This window comes from Carettochelys insculpta, chromosome 13, assembly GCF_033958435.1.
Source record: "Carettochelys insculpta isolate YL-2023 chromosome 13, ASM3395843v1, whole genome shotgun sequence".
Lineage (NCBI taxonomy): Eukaryota > Metazoa > Chordata > Testudines > Carettochelyidae > Carettochelys > Carettochelys insculpta.
This window is the reverse complement of record NC_134149.1, coordinates 6,886,800-6,902,400: the sequence shown is the minus strand read 5'-3', so window position 1 is coordinate 6,902,400 and position 15,601 is coordinate 6,886,800. Positions and strand designations below refer to the sequence as shown.

The 15,601-nt window shown below is 44.1% G+C and overlaps 1 protein-coding gene across 3 annotated transcripts in view; it reads left to right on the top strand.

Moving 5' to 3' along the window:
* Positions 1–15,601, top strand: part of MCF2 (MCF.2 cell line derived transforming sequence) — a 105,328-nt gene that overhangs the window by 48,922 nt on the left and 40,805 nt on the right. For 2 of the 3 annotated variants that reach the window (XM_075007506.1, XM_075007505.1), the window contains 7 exons: positions 1,354–1,478; positions 2,144–2,258; positions 3,175–3,294; positions 4,441–4,632; positions 5,544–5,735; positions 5,884–6,055; positions 14,630–14,718. In XM_075007506.1, the coding sequence (XP_074863607.1) occupies positions 1,354–1,478; positions 2,144–2,258; positions 3,175–3,294; positions 4,441–4,632; positions 5,544–5,735; positions 5,884–6,055; positions 14,630–14,718 (1,005 nt within the window). Of the gene's footprint in view, positions 1–1,353; positions 1,479–2,143; positions 2,259–3,174; positions 3,295–4,440; positions 4,633–5,543; positions 5,736–5,883; positions 6,056–11,447; positions 11,544–14,629; positions 14,719–15,601 lie in introns of all 3 variants that reach the window. The other variant, XM_075007504.1, reaches the window with a different exon arrangement.

The following is a 15,601-nucleotide window of genomic DNA, read 5'->3' as shown; positions in this document are numbered from 1 at the left end:
TGGCTTAGACTTGGCAGTGAGGAGATGCGGGCTTGGGGATGGGTCTTGGGGAAGAAAGCTGTGGGAGAGGGTAAGGTGTGAGTTTTGGGGGAGGGTGGCTGGAGGGGTCTGGCAGGAGAGTAGAGTGAAGATGGGAATCTGGGAAAGACCCAGTGAGTGAATGATGGGAGAGTAGAAGGTGCTGTGACCCTACTTGGTAGCCGGGCGTAGGAGGGAGGAGGATGCTGGGGGATGAGGAGAGCTTGCAGCAGTATCAGGGTCTGTGTTCCCCTCAACTTTGCTGGTGGCCTTACTGCACCGGTAAGAGAAGTAATAGAGAAACGCAGTGTTCCACACAGTGGCTGTCTCTACACTGGAGAGTTCTGTCAGCCAAAGGGGCCTTCTGTCGATAGAACTCAGGGAGCATCTACGCTCATAAAGCCTGCTGTCAACAGAGTCTCGACAGAACTCTGCTTCTGCCTCGACAGAAGTATCCCTCAGAAATGTGAGGAATAACGATTCTGTTGACAGAAGTGCAGTGTAGACAGTTCTGTCGACCGAGAGGGCTTCCAGTTTACCAGGCAGTCCTGTTTGCAGAGCTTCTGGTCAGTCGGTCTGTCCATAGAGAGCAGGGCAGTTACACTGGCATCATGATAGCAATTTAATACCCCCCTCCACCCCCGAGTTCTGCTGGACAGTTTCCCCATATGAGTCGTCCTTCGTCTGTTTTCTCTTTTGCTTCCTGAGATGTCTCTTTCAGCTCAGTTCGATGACCATAGCAGTTTTCTACTCTTTAGGCGTAACCGACCCTGCTCAAATGGTCACTTGCCATGTGAAATAAACCAAGAAAACTCTCGGGCCAAACCTGTTGCAGTGTGACATTTTCATCTGATGCTGAGAAACTGGAATGCCTTTTTTTTTTAATATTTATTTATTTATTTGAAGTTTTACTCCACTTCAAATCTGTTGATAATGAAAATGTTGGTAGCCTTTGGTTATAGAGATCCTGTTGTGCGCTACCGTATAATTGCAGTCTCAAGAGTGTATGGATATTTGTTCTCCTTGTGTTATTGACCCAGACTGAAAAATGCAACATACGAACTGTAGCAGTATGAATTCAGTATGCCAGCTGTTTGTGGCTAGTCTGTCTAATCTTGCTCTAATCTTTATTAACCACTGTATGTTGTTTCTGTAGTGCTTTCCATCCAACACCATGAAAACATTACTTCCTTGCAAGATTTGCGAACATTTCCATTTTACAGATGGGAACATGGAGACTCAGAAAAATGAAGAGACTACTTGTGCAAGCAGATTGGTGTTGAGTCTGTCAGTGTCTGAAAATAAACTAACTGGTAGCGTCCTACATTTGTGCAGGGAGAGATTACGATAGTAACAAAAGAAGGTGATGCGCTGCTAAGTAGTTTAGAAGAGCCTGATACCACCCAAGATAGTCAGAAACAACACCGCGACAGACCTGGAGACCGGGACACCGTGAATCGGTGAGTACAACATGCTGGTTGTTATCTGGAATGGGGTGCTCAAGATAGTCCAACTAAAATAAGACTTTAAAGCCGTGTCTACACTATCCCAAAACTTCAAAATGGCCATGCAAATGGCCATTTCGAAGTTCACTAATGAAGCACTGAAATACGTGGGTGGGGTGCTCCAGCCCGGCTGGAGCTGCCTCTCTCTGTGGTGGTGGGGGGGGCCCCTTCAGCTCAGCTGGCCTGGAGCAGGTGCCCCTCCCCCATGTAATTGGTTAACCTATTAGACTTAACATTTAACTGGTTAGCTAATTAAATGGGGTTTTACATCCCTACTGTGAATGTGTTTCGCCATTGTAAAATGGGAGGAAGTGATGTAGCAGCACCTGCAGTGACAAGTCCCTTCGATTAGAAAGCTAAAATGGAAATGATTATACCTACCTCGCATCAGCCTGAGTGGTGTTTGTAAGGTTCTTGATCCCAATGACTGTGTGTAGCTGTCAAAACATCTCCGGAGTTATTATTAAAGATGGGACCTAAACTGTGAAAGCCCATATTCAAAACTCCACAAAATAGACTGAACTCTGGGGCAGAACTTTGCCATTTTGTCCTATTTCCCATTGTCCTGTAATGGCCAACTCTTTTTCTTTTTTTTAATCTCCTTTTTCATTGTTGTTCAGGTTACTTGCTCAGTTGCATGAGATGGAAACTGCTTTTGATGGCTTCTGGGAAAAACACCAGCTAAAAATGGAGCAGTATTTACAGCTGTGGAAGTTTGAGCAAAGTTTTCAAGAGGTATGGAGAGATGGATTCTTTCCCCTATGCAACTGAGAGTAATAAGGGATTTCAGGCACTATTTAACATTCAGACGCAGCCATGGTCACTCTCTTCCCTTCAGAATAAAGGCATAGAAGCTGTTGTAGCCAGGTGGTGAAAAAAATGGCAGTAGCACCCAAAACCAGAGACATATGGAAATGCTGAGTAGAAGCTGAATCCTATTACCTGAGAGCTCTAAAATGTAGGGGCTGGGCTTTTATTAGTGAAACTGTATGTGTGCGTGCATGCACCAGAGAGGAAGAAGACTGACGGGAAGACATGCAGAAACAGCTTGGACAAGCACAGAAGTTGGAAGAAACTAGGGAGGGAGGTTATGGGTCTGGTGTTGACTAAAGAGGTTGGACAGTGAGAAAGGAAAGTGTCTCCACCTGGTTTTAATTCCTCCTGCATTTGGAGAGCTAGGATTTTGCATATCTTTTGTAAATGAACAAGACTGAATTACAGAAAATACGAAATCCTGGTCAGTTTTGTCTCCAAATCAGAACGCTTGCAGGACCCCAGACTTGGCCACTTGAAGCAGGAAGGGATGATACTGGATAATATGTAGCCCACACCCTTGAGCAACTTAGGCCTATCAACCTATGCGTTATCCCTCTTGTCAGTGGGAGAACTTCTCCCACTAACATCATGACCACTTCTTGGAGTTGGATTAACTAGGCCAATGGGAGAAACTTTCACATCAGCTCTGGGGCATCTTCCCTTGGTGTATCTGCTCCAGTGTAGAGTTTTAGGTGTATTCCTGCCTTTAGAGGATGATTTCCAGACTGGGATGTTTTTCCTGCAGTTTGAGATGTCTTCAGTTAATAAAGTGATGAGCTTTGGGTTTGTGTGTCTAACTCATATTCTTCTGCAATTGTCATCTTTTATTTTTAAGCTCCAGAGCGCTATTGAATTTTTAATGGATCAGCAAGCAGAACTGCCTGACACTGGGGATAGTGTGTCTCAAGTCAAACAAAGACTCAAAGACTTGGATAATTTAGATGGGATGGCTCAGGTGAGATAATCTTTCAAATGATATCCCTACCAATGAAACATTATCAGTGCTTTCTGAGGGTGCCGGAGCTACCTTATAGTTCATCAGGAGTTGGCTACAGAAGTGTGTTGATTTTCCTTGTCTTTGCCCTCTATGGAACGTCATTCAGCGCACATTGAAAACCCGATGGCAATGAGTTTGGTTATCCTAAACAAAATGTCACTCAACCGCCACACACAAGTCTCTAAATAGAGAAGAGGAGGATGCTACAGATCTGGGGGCAGAGTTATTTATTTAATATGTACAGTTATGGAACACAGGTTACCAAACAGGTACTCGCTGACAGGCAAAGCGGGAAGACAAGCCCTTGTCCTGAAGCATTGTGGACAACGTGTAGGTGAGGAGTAAGAGCTGTGACTGAGGAGAAGGGATGGGGTGGAGAAGTTTGCTGAGAGTCTTATGAATGGCCTGTTTTTTGTTTAGTGATATTTACAGTATGGGTGATAGGCATGAAGGCTACATATGTATAAGGAGGCTGGGATTTTCAAAGGCATGTAAGGGAACTGGGTTCTTAACTCCTTTTGGCTCCTTTGCAATCCCCAACTACAGTTAATATGATTCCGTGGAAAGGCCGAAGGATGATGGGCTATTTGAAGGAAGGGTGTATTTAAGCAGAAGCATGAAGGACTAAAATGAGGCATGGCAGACAGGAAATAGTAGGGAAGAGTTTCCAAGATGGAGCCCACATGGGAGAAGGCAGAAGAATTGCATTGGGACAGCTTGACCACAAACAAGGTGGTAAATTTTCCTTTGTGTTATTGTGAGGAGAATGAGGCAAAGCTGGCTGTTAACCACCCTTGAGGGCAATATTTCTGGAAAAAGGTACAATATCCAGGGCTGATCTGGCCATGCAGTCACTGACAAGCCAGTTTATGGTGGTGGTTGCTGCTTTTCCCCTCAGATGATAAAAAGAACAGGTCCATCCCAGATTGCGGGTGCCCTGTTTTCAGAGGCGGATGCTGCATGCTGAACCTCTGGTATGTATTTGGTAGGTGAAAACAGATGAAACGATTGGGTACATATTATTGATAAACGTTTTCATGTTTCATCATGATGACCTCATCAAAGCAAGCGTGTAACCCCCTCTATTGTGTTGTCTTTTGAAAGGACCTGATAGGGAAAGCACAGGTGGTGATACTACATGGGCACCAGCTAGCAGCAAACCATCATTATGCCCTCAGCTTAATCTGCCAGCAGTGCAATGAGCTGCGGCACCATTCTGATGTCCTGGCAGAGGAGATCAAGAGAAAGCATGGGCGACTCCAGATGACATTAGATCTGCACACCCGCCTGCAGCAGGTAACATTTAGAGATCTGATGCACCAGGAAGTGGCTGTTGAACCTTTGTATGGTTATCCTGCAGACTGGACATCCTGACTCTGCGGACCAGGATAGTATCTGGGGGTAGGCAGGAATTGCCAGAGCAGACTAGTGGCTCCTCTAGTCCAGTATCTTGTCTCAGACTGCAGCCGATACCAGATTCTTCAGGTAAAGGGCCATGAAGTGGGCATTATTACGTGCTTATTAGAGCAACGCTGGGAAATCTCATTGGCCGTATAAAAGTTTGAGTATAAAAAGTCCTGATCTATTCTTGGTCACTTCAATATCACCTTGTGGCAATGAGTTCCCCAGTTTAATTCTGGTTATTGTGTGGCATACTTAGAACTTTGATATGTCATGTATAGGCGTAAAACTGTAAACCGCGGGTATTAAGTTCCCTATTACAAAAATATGGGCATAATGATTTTTGCTATTCATCCCAGCTCAAACTTTATCTTGAGACCAGTTTTATTTCAGTAGCTCTGTTCATTCTCTCCTAATCTTTGCTATTTAGTCTCTAAATACATTAATGGCTGATCTTGTTGCATTTTGCCACATTTACATTCAGAGCAAGATAAATAATTCAGGAAGAGTTATCTACCAAATCCTACTTCTGTCAGTGCTTTACCAAAGGCTTTGCACCAGTCTAGAGGAGAGCAGAATTTGGCTGGCAGGGTTAGGAGTTTAGCTGTTTTCTAGAATACAAGAGAGCTGACCAGACTTCTAATAAAACTAAGGAGTTTTTTTGTTTTTCTCCAAATTGAGGGGGAGAATCGATTAAGTGAATGCTAAACAAATGGGTGATAAATGGTTTTCATTTCTACTTTGGATAACTGGTACTTTCAGCTCACTGATCTGTTAATTCTCTATTTGTGTTATACTTTTATCAGGCCCTCGAGTGCTGTGATGAAGGGGCTTATCTTCTAGCTAACCAGCCAATGGATAAATGCCAGTCTAAGGAAGGTGCTCAGAAGGCTCTTCAGGATATAGAGAAATTCCTTGAAAGTTCTTTGCCATATTTGAACTGTGATCCCCATGCTCTGTGCTATGATTTTGAATCCATTTTAACACCTGAAATCAAGGTAAGTGTCCCTCATTGTCCTCTCTGTGAAAATAAGAATAAAACTACAATACTGTGGTAAGAGCATTGGCCTTTGTGTCGTCTCTGTTTCGGCGACAAAAGCAAGAAATTGTTAATTAGCTCACACTTGTCTTATTTGTACTCCTCAGGGTCAGATACAGTCAGTCCAGATCAAGCTGGAAAGCGTTCGAAGTATGTTTGAGAATCGGCAAACTTGCTTCAGAAAGCTTGTGGATAAACAAGCACGACCTGTTCAGTTAGTAGCCCCTCGACCAGAAACCCCCCCAAGATCAAAATCTCCATTATTTTCTCCCAAACACGGTAAAAGTCTTTTATAATGTTAAACTTTGTTAATCTTGCAGTGAGCAATGAAAGAAAAAGTCGGAGGGTAGTTTTGAGAACTAAACCAGAATTTACTGGTTGAAATAATATGACTATATCGGTATTGAGTGCTCAGAAGATTATTAGCTGTCAAATATTGCAGTGAAGTCTCTGGTTAAATAGTAAGGAATGTATGTTTGGAAGTCCCCCCATTGGTGTTTAGAGGAGACAAAGATCCCTGTGAGATCTTGGAAACTCTTGAGCTCTTCGAAGTTGTGGAGATTTGAAGTGTCGTACAGTTTTTGTTTCAGTTATGAAAAGGTTGCATGAGAATGGGCGCCATCTTTTCTCCATTGTCACCAAGTTCATATCTGAGGCTTAACCTGGTTTGTCTGGAATTGGTCACCTGGTATTTATCCTGAAAGACACAGTGCAAACTTCCCCATGTTATCTCACCAGATAGCCAGCAGTGCTAAACTGGAAGTTAAATTAAGGTTACATGGGGTAAGGACAAGAACCTAATAAAAAGTATGAAAGTTCAGGTTGCACCTCTCTGGTCCAGTGTCCTCAAGAGCTGAGCCTCTGGCCCTGCTCCCAGGCTCTCCTCCCAGCTGTGGGCCCACTCCCAGCTCCAACAACTGCCCACTGTAGCTCCCCAGCCCAGGACAGCAGGCCACTGGCTTCCCGGCCCAGATGTGGATTCCTGGCCCCAGACACCACTCCTGGCAAGTACGGCTGCTCCTGGACACAGCCAGTGTTCCTTGGCATCCAGATTCCTGATTCATCAGTTGCAGATTGCCGTCTCCCCAGCCACCACCTGTCCTACCCGTCACCAGACCAGCTGTAGCTGGGGTTCCCAGACCAGGGCTTTTGCTGGACCGGAGATTAACAGACTTCAGATGTGCAAACTGTACTTTATTTTCAGTATCAGGAAGCCCATTAGTAGTCTCGCCAATATACATAGAGCTGCAACTGATGCAGATTTTGACTGACGCTTTGCAGGAGCTGAAGGAAATTAGTCACCCAGATCCCACTGAAATTGAATGGAAGTAGGACACTTAACTTCCTTAGACTAGCTTAAAAATTCTCCTCTTACACCCTCATTATGGAATAACAAATGTTCCTAAAAAAAAAATCCTGGCAAATAAAGGGCCCCAGGCATTCTGCCCAGAACAGCGTTTGGACCAATGTTAGCTTAAATGAGGAAATGGAAGTGTTCTTCCTCAATATGCATTGGTGCATCAGAATAAACAGGTTGTCCCAGGAACTGTTCAGTGGTTAGGAAATAGAAGGCGATAAATCATTGGTAATCTACAAACGGATCATTCTTCTTAGAGTAAACATAACATACCTGAAGTGGCCCATAACCAGTGTTCCCTGTAAGTGGCCAAGGGCCGTGCTTTTCTGTGGAGAGGGTGCAGGGTCTGGGATGGAGATTGAGTTCTGAAGGGACCTTGGGGTAGGGGATTGGGGTGCAGGAGAAAGTAGGGGATCTGAGGGAGAGTTTGGATGAAGTATGGGGTTGTGCCCTGGGCAGGACATTGGGGTGCAGGGTCCTGGAATGTATGGGTGCAGGAAAGTTTTCTGGGCTGTGGGAGGAGCGTAGGAAGGAGTGCAGGTCTAGGAGGGAGCTGAGGTGTGATGTCAGAGGGAGGTTCTTACCCAAGCAGCTCCTGGCCATCATCAGTCTCAGGCAGGCTTTCCCGTGTGCCAGCAGCCCGAGCCCACTGGCTGTTCAATGTGGTTCTCTGTGCTGAGGCTGGGGCAGAGCTTCACCCACTGCCCTGCCCCCAGCAAAATCTCTCAGCTCATATTGGCCAGGAACCAACCAATGGGAGCTGAGGAACTGTGCTGCACTGCCCTTGCCCCCAGCAAAATCTCTGTCTCCATTGTCTAGTTTCTGTAGCAGTGAGTGAAACTGGCCGATAAGAGCTGAGAAATTTTGCTGGGGGCAGCGGCAGCCTGAGCAGCTCTCCCCATCCCAGAGCTCAAGGGGAGGCTGGATCCAGCCCGTGGGCTGTATCTTGTCCACCCCAGGATAGAAACACAAATACATAAATTACATGAAGTCATCTGAGCATAAATATACATACATGCAAATACACATAACCACAGTCAGTGTACGTATGTCATAATAACTGTCAAGTTCAGATGTAAGAAGGTTTCATGAAAGATCTCACTTAACACATTTATATAGCACAGTAACATTTTACACACTCAGTTTGATTCAGCTGCTTATTCTTTGGGGTTCAAACCCCTATTCTTCCCTATGGGTATCTGCATCGATTGTCCCACCATGACAGTGTGTGTCTGGCAGTTTGTACCTGATGCCATGGGCTCAGAATACTGTATGGTTTAAAGACATGAGGTCAGTAATATGGTACAGGTATCCTCCATAATCTTAAGCCTAAAAGACATGAACAAGCACCTGGAAATGAGCCCAGCCAGCAACAGGTGAAAGACAAAAGGCACTTCTTTTAGAGACATCCCACGAGAGATGCTTTTTGAAAGGTCTTTTGACAGAAACATCAAAATGGCTTTATCTGACCTGGTGTGATGTCTTGTGTCAGAGATCCATGCTGGGATTTACTGCATGTGCTTTGAGTTATGCAGGCATGAAAGCAAGCTACCAGGAAGGAGGCTTTTTGTTCTTTTTATTTCTTTCCTCCCTTTTCCCTTTTTTAAGAGGTAGAGATTTCCTCCTTTCATCTTTTGCCCTGGTTTGAAACCTCTCTGTTGGGCGGCACGTCTGTTTTTAAAACTACTTTTGAAGAATCCCTAGTGAAGTGTACGCTACAAAATAATGTCGTGAAGTGTGCGGAAGTGCCATAAAGTCCTGGTTCTGTAGTAAAATACCATGCTGCATTCTCAGGAAATCTCACACAGCTGTCAATGAGAAATGAGATTACTCCAGTGCTATACAGGAGATACTCACATACATGCATCTGCAAAATGTGTACAAGAGTCTTTGCCTGAGTAAAGGGGATAGTTATACCCAAACGAACCTGGTGGACATGCAAATACATGCCTTGCACATGCACAGGGGTCTGCAACCTGTGGCTCCAAAGCTGCATGCAGCTCTTTTAAGACTTCTTTGTGGCTCCCAGTGCTGTAATTGCAAAGTTAAAAAACAAAACAAAAACCAAAAATGCCCTCATTATTTTCGATAAACAGTAAACATCTAAAAGCCCAATAACGAACAGTTCATATCTAAATAGCAAACAATATGTGATCTTGAACCATTGGATATCTCCCCCTTAATATATGCAGTACATTGTCAGATTTGATGCTGTATCTGTGTTTTGATTGTGTTGTTAATAAAGTCTTCATTTTGAAAAGGAAGCTTGTGACATTCCTGCTGTGAAGGACAAACGTGCGTTTTAAGAAAACTGAAATTAAATATGAAATAAAATTGACTTAGTTAAAATACTTTCGGGAGTGAAAGCCAGCAAGACGGTGGTACAAACACACACATGAAAGTGTGAGGAAATAGAATATGTAAAAAAGTTGTGAACGTCCTGCAGTAAACATGTATCACACTACAAATCGTGTGTGTGTGTGTTTGTGCTGTTCTTAAAATAGGGGTTACAAAAAGTATGGGTTGACATTATTTATTAAGGGCCATCTGGTAGTCACATGCATTGCCAAATTAGAAAAAGATGGCTCCTCTTGTAATTTTGGTTGCGAACCCCTGCACATGCAGGTGTATGCTTTGTGAGCACAGCTCAGGGACACATTGTATCACCGCAGTTTAGGAATGGAGATTTCAAAGTATAGCCAGTAAGGGAATATCTCAAACCAGAGCAAAATAAGATAAAGTTGTGGAGATCTTTTCCAACATACTGTGTATGGGACAGAGAAGGAAGCACACGGATGGAATTTCGTCATCAGATTGCAATGATGCGTTTCATTTGTGGCTTTTGATCAGCTCCTATGAAAGTGCAGTTCTGGTTTGAACCTTACAGTGGCACATCAACATTATCAACTGATTTGCTCCCTGTGTGAATTCAGCTGTATCTGCTATTTTTAATGGCAAAAATCAGTTTGACTGTGATTCGGGTCTGATTGTCCTGCTGAATCCACACATTTAAGAAGGAGTGAAGTGAGTTATTTGCTCTTCCATCTTAGTTCCAATCAGTTACAGCTGTCCAGTCGGTCAGCACCAGTGTTACAGAGGGCATAATCTGCAGACGGAGGAGATGCACTGGTTGGATGTTATAATTTGGCCTGTAGGACATTTTGTGAACAGTGAAAGATTCATCTTGATTCTGAGTATCAGAGGGGTAGCTGTGTTAGGTTGTATCCATAAAAACAATGAGAAGTCCCGTGGCACCTTATAGACTAACAGTCATGTTGGAGCATAAGCTTTCGTGGGCAAAGGCCCACTTCATCTTGGATGCACTTGACAAAGTGGGTCTTTGCCCACGAAATCTTGGGTCTCAGCGTGGTTGCAAATTTGCAGGGCTGGCAGTTAGGGAAGAAAAATCTTTACTTGAAAAAAAATGCATCTATGATGTAGAGACAAATAATTGTAGAGCCCCACCATCTCATTTTTATGTTTGTTCGTCACTGCAGAACCACTCCTGCTAAAAGAGAGGGGAGCACCTTTTTAGGAGGTTCACTCTGGTTTGTCACAGCAACGAAGGGTCCTGTGGCACCTTATAGACTAACAGAAAAGCTTTGAGCATGAGCTTTCGTGAGCACATACTCACTTCATCAGATGCTGGTCTGGTTTGTCAGTGGCCTTTGTGGGCTGCATTACAGTGATTAAGCCACAGTCAAGGAGAATGGCAAGGAGATGGTGATGGGACCGGCAGGAGTCACTGGAGGCTCTCTCACTGAGTCCTAATGTTATGATTGTCTGTAGTTGGACAAGCTGCTGTTCTCTTTGTGCATCTCCATCCAAATAACACTGAAAGAGTTGAAGGCTCCTATTTAAAAATTAGGAATTTTGATGAATGTGTTACAGTAATTTTGAGCTTTTCATTTTTAGAAACGAGTGTAAATATGTGGGCTTGACTGCTGAAGAATTTCTTTCCCCTTTACAAATTCAGGAGAAGGGACTCAATGCTGAAAATAATTTTTCTCGCCCTTTATTGACCCATTGTTAAATTGAAACACAATATCACCGTTGGAGGATGTTTTTTCTTCCAATGACTTGTAACAGAATATCTGTGTGTAATCAATATCATTTGTTTTTTTAATGTCACCACTGATCCTTTGATAAATCACAGTTGCTAATGGCTCTGTTGCTAACTTTTTTGATATTTCAAATATGTATTCCCCACCTTCTCTCCAGCAGTCACCCTTTTTGGTAGAACTCCTTGTGAATCTCACTGGTACGTAAGGCATCGCTGAAATAGTAATTGGTGGTAATTTTATTTCATAACAGCACATTTTGAAGATGAGACGCCTTCTCTTCATCTCTGTTTCCATTCCTCTGCATCAATTTTTCTCCCTACATCTTTTGCTCGTTGCTTCACAAAAGGTGGTTCTTTAGTATAAATACTATTCAAAACTTTAAATAATCTGTATACAGCTCCTTTTTGTACTCTTCTCTGCAGCTATATGTTTTCCCCATTAAAAAAATCTTCCTTTACAGTTGCTTTTATTTTGCCTATGCTGACTTACTCTTTGATTTTTATCTATTGTGACTATTACAAGTCTGGGGAATTTTATTTGAATTCATCACAAAATTGTATGTGTCTGTCTTATAATGAAACATACAGAGATCAAATATCTGCATTCCCCAAACTTCAAAATTTCCTCTTACTCTTGCAAGACTTCAGAATCTTCATTTCATACATTGATCTTTGCTAATTATTTCTATTCCTGTGGCATTTGTTCAGCTCGATTGAGGCCCCGATGTGTTGTGCACATAGTAAGAGAGAGGCCTTTCCCTAAATAGCCTAAGGGAGGGAGGAGGGAACTATTGTCTGACTTGTTTTATTTTTGAGAAAAGGGGCACAGAGGAGATGTCCTGCATGTTGGTTTTGGAGTCAGTGGGCTTGTGCTCCCAGCCTGGGTCGACAGAGTCAGGTAGCACAGCTCACACCAGTGCTCTGAAATAGCAGTGAGGATGGTGTTTTCAAATTGAGGCCAGGGCTGGAGGTTAGGATGTGAAATCCATCCCCCAGACTAGGCTTCAGAGCCCAAACTCCAGCCTGAGCTGCAGCCTCAAAGTTCTGTTGAGACACCTGCTTTTAGACCACCCCCCTCCCCAAATCAGGCAACTGAGGCTGGCTTCTGGTGGCTCAGAAATGCAGTGTGGGCGTGTCCAGTGTCTTCCGGAGTGCCAGAGAGTCTGCGGCAGAGCAGGAATGGGTTCAGTACCTCTGGTGATCACAACACTACAGGCCCATGAATGGAGGGAGCGAAATGTGGGGGTTGCCCCAGGGCGCAGTGTTTCGCAGGGGCCCAGAGTTCCAGCTGCCACTGCCACTGCTTTGGCAGCAGCCATGGCTGGAGCTCCAGGCGCCTTTGAAGTGCCGTGGCAGCATTGCTTCGCTGCTCCATGCAGCTCTGAGGCAGGGAAGGGGAGGGGTCCTGGTGGTGCTAGGGGCTGACTGCCATTGGCCCTGCCCCTTCTGGGATGCAAACCCAGGCCCGCCTTCTACCTTGCCAGGGGCCTGCAGTGGCTGTCAACCCCTGCGGCACTCTGCTTCTTTCCTTACTGGTGATGGAAGCCATGGAAAACAATTCCATTCCTTTTGAGGCAAAAGCCCCCTGGTTTTCTCGATTAATGTTGGTAGGAGGAGAATGGTCGTCTTGGGAAGATGACATAATTTTCTTTCCCCCCATCTCCCAGAAGAAGGCACCGTGCCACCTCTGTAACTTTGTGCCCCATTCTGTGAGGGCAGGGTGTCAGGCAGGATGGGTGCAGCAGAGACGTTACTTTCTGTGGTGCTCCCTGTTCGTTTTGCCCCTGGATTGCATCTAAGAATGTGGGGATCAGGTAGTGCAACTCAGAGCCCATTACCTTTGCCTGAGGGCCTTCTGTGGCTGCTACTCTGGAGGCTTGGTGGAGCCACCTGTGGTAATGTAGCTTCTGCTGTAGCCTTGTTGCAAGGGGCAAATGGAAGAATGCTAGAGTCTGGGGTTGTCCATTAGCCTAGTGCATATCTCGTTGCAGAAGGGGGTATTGTTACTTTCAGCACTGAGGAGTTAGGGAGGCAACGCAGCCTCAAAAATGCACAGCTCCCAGATCTTTTGCACCGGAGGTGCTGTTTCAAATGGAATCTTCATCTCCTTCTCCGGCTTGTGTCCAGTGTGGATGGGGAGAGCTGGTCCTTAGGCACTTACAATTCCACTGCTATTGCTCTCTTGGGATGCAAGTATTTCTGTTGTGAGGTAATACAAAGGAGAGTAAACCCACTGAGTTCCCCTATCGGAATATTCTTCTGATGTAGTCCTAGCACACAGGCCCTCAAGCCTTTCAAATATGGTTCAATTCTGATTTTTTTTCCCCATTGCCATTTCCAGGCATCTCCATCCAACCCTGTGGAATCACAACAATGCTAAAGCACAAGGGGTAAAATCCTGGCTCTATTGAAGTTATGGGGGTTTTGCCTTGCACTTGAGCAGGGCCAGGATTGCACTCGAGAACTTTTATTTGACTCAGTCCTCATAGATATTAGTTTGTCTCACTATGTTATCTACAGGCTGTCTTCCATGTAAAAACTATGCCTGGTGTGTATCTCACAAAGCCTGTGGAAGTAATTGGAAAGACTTAGTTTGGGCGGGGTGTTAGGACAGTCAAGATAAAATAGTAACCCTTAGCCATCCATTTGTCCTGGTGGTTTAAAAGAATTACAGGTCTATAGGCATTGCATCATGAAAGGTTTTCCTCATATTTGAAGGTGACCAGCATAATAGAGTCTGGAGCTATCCATTATCAAAAGATGAGGTTCTGTTTGATATAAGTACCAGCAGTGTTGACCAATGGAACCGGGAACATCTTTTCAAAGATTTCTGTAAGACTCAGCAGGACAACTGCCTGGAATCCTTCATGTTGTTCATCTTCAAACTTACATCTTCAGACAAAACTGTCTAAGTCTTGGCATAGCTAACGTGATGGGTCAGTGCTACAGCTGGTGTGAATGAACATAGCTGCAGTGCAACTAATAGAGCCAACTTACAAGAGGTGAGCATCAGGCCCTATTGTTATAAATAGGGCTCTTGTAGTATAATCCCAGTAGGTGGTATTTCTTTGGACAGGTTATTACAAATATGTAGTTCCTCAAATCTGAAAAGGTTTCACTGATTTTATTCGTTTGAGTTACAATATCCCCTACTTGGAGAGAGGTTTCTTTGTATGAGCTTTTCTGTAACGTGCTAATGATCTGTTGCTTTTATTTCCTTTTTCATAACAAAATTGTTTGGCATGTTTAAGATATTTCTTTTTTTTTCCCCATTTAGGAGTCTGTTAAGTTTGCCTCTAGCATAATTAACTGATCGTACAAACTCTGAACCATTTATGCTTATGCTGATCTAATTTTGTTTTAAATCCCTTCCTGTAATGCTTCTTTGGTTACAGTGTAACACATTGTGTAATTGTGAATTTTTCTATCTAAGGCATGGATTTTAATTCCAGTCTGAAGTTTTCATTTGATATCTCTCTCCCTGGGAAGAAGACATCTAGAAAATCTCAAAGCTCTCGTAAGGTAAAAGTTGTTTGTGTACCTTGAATGGCTTTTATGATAAAGCATAAATCGGGGTGGCCAACCTGTGGCTCTGGAGCCGCACGCGGCTCTTTGAGCCATTAAATGTGGCTCCTGCTTGGTGCCACGCACCTGCAGTGCCATCCGCCACTCTGCACACACTCCCCAGCACTTGGTGGGAGAAGTGTGTGGTGTCTCCAATGAGCAGGGTTCTGGAGTGCCTGGTTCTGGAGGAGGGAGAGTAAGCAAGGGGGGGACTGGGGGTGCCTGGCTCTGGGGAAAGGGGAGGGCATTTAGCCATGTATTATATATTTGTTTTTATGTATCTGTATAGCTCTGTCTCTCTCCCCCCCCACCCCCCGTGGATGGAGATATATAATATGTATAAAAATAGAGAGAGAGTGAGTGATCATACATGGCACTTTGCACTCTATCCACGTGCCTCTTTGCAGTCTATCCATGGCTCTTAGTCGCTAACTGGTTGGCCACCCTGGCATAGATTCTGGGTTTTTGGGTGAGATGTGTTACATTCTTTTTACTGACAGCCTGACAGACTTCAGTGGGACTACTTGTGTGCTTAAAAGCTAAACCCATGATGAAGAGTTTTTCTAGGCTAGGAGCAAAAATCACTCTTCTGTATTGATTTCCTGTTTTAGGGTTGGTGTAATGGTGATACCTGCTAAGGAAACAGTCTGTCTTTCAGGAATCTTTAATGCATTGAAGACTAGAAACAGAATTGTAACTCCTCAGTATTAATAGTGGAGTCTGTTATAAGAGTCAGAAAAAACCTAAATTTGGCTCTCTCGTTTTAATTTTTCAGTCACTTTTGTCCAAGAAGGATGCATAAAGTACACGAGTGAAGGATTTGGGTTTTTAAATAATTTTA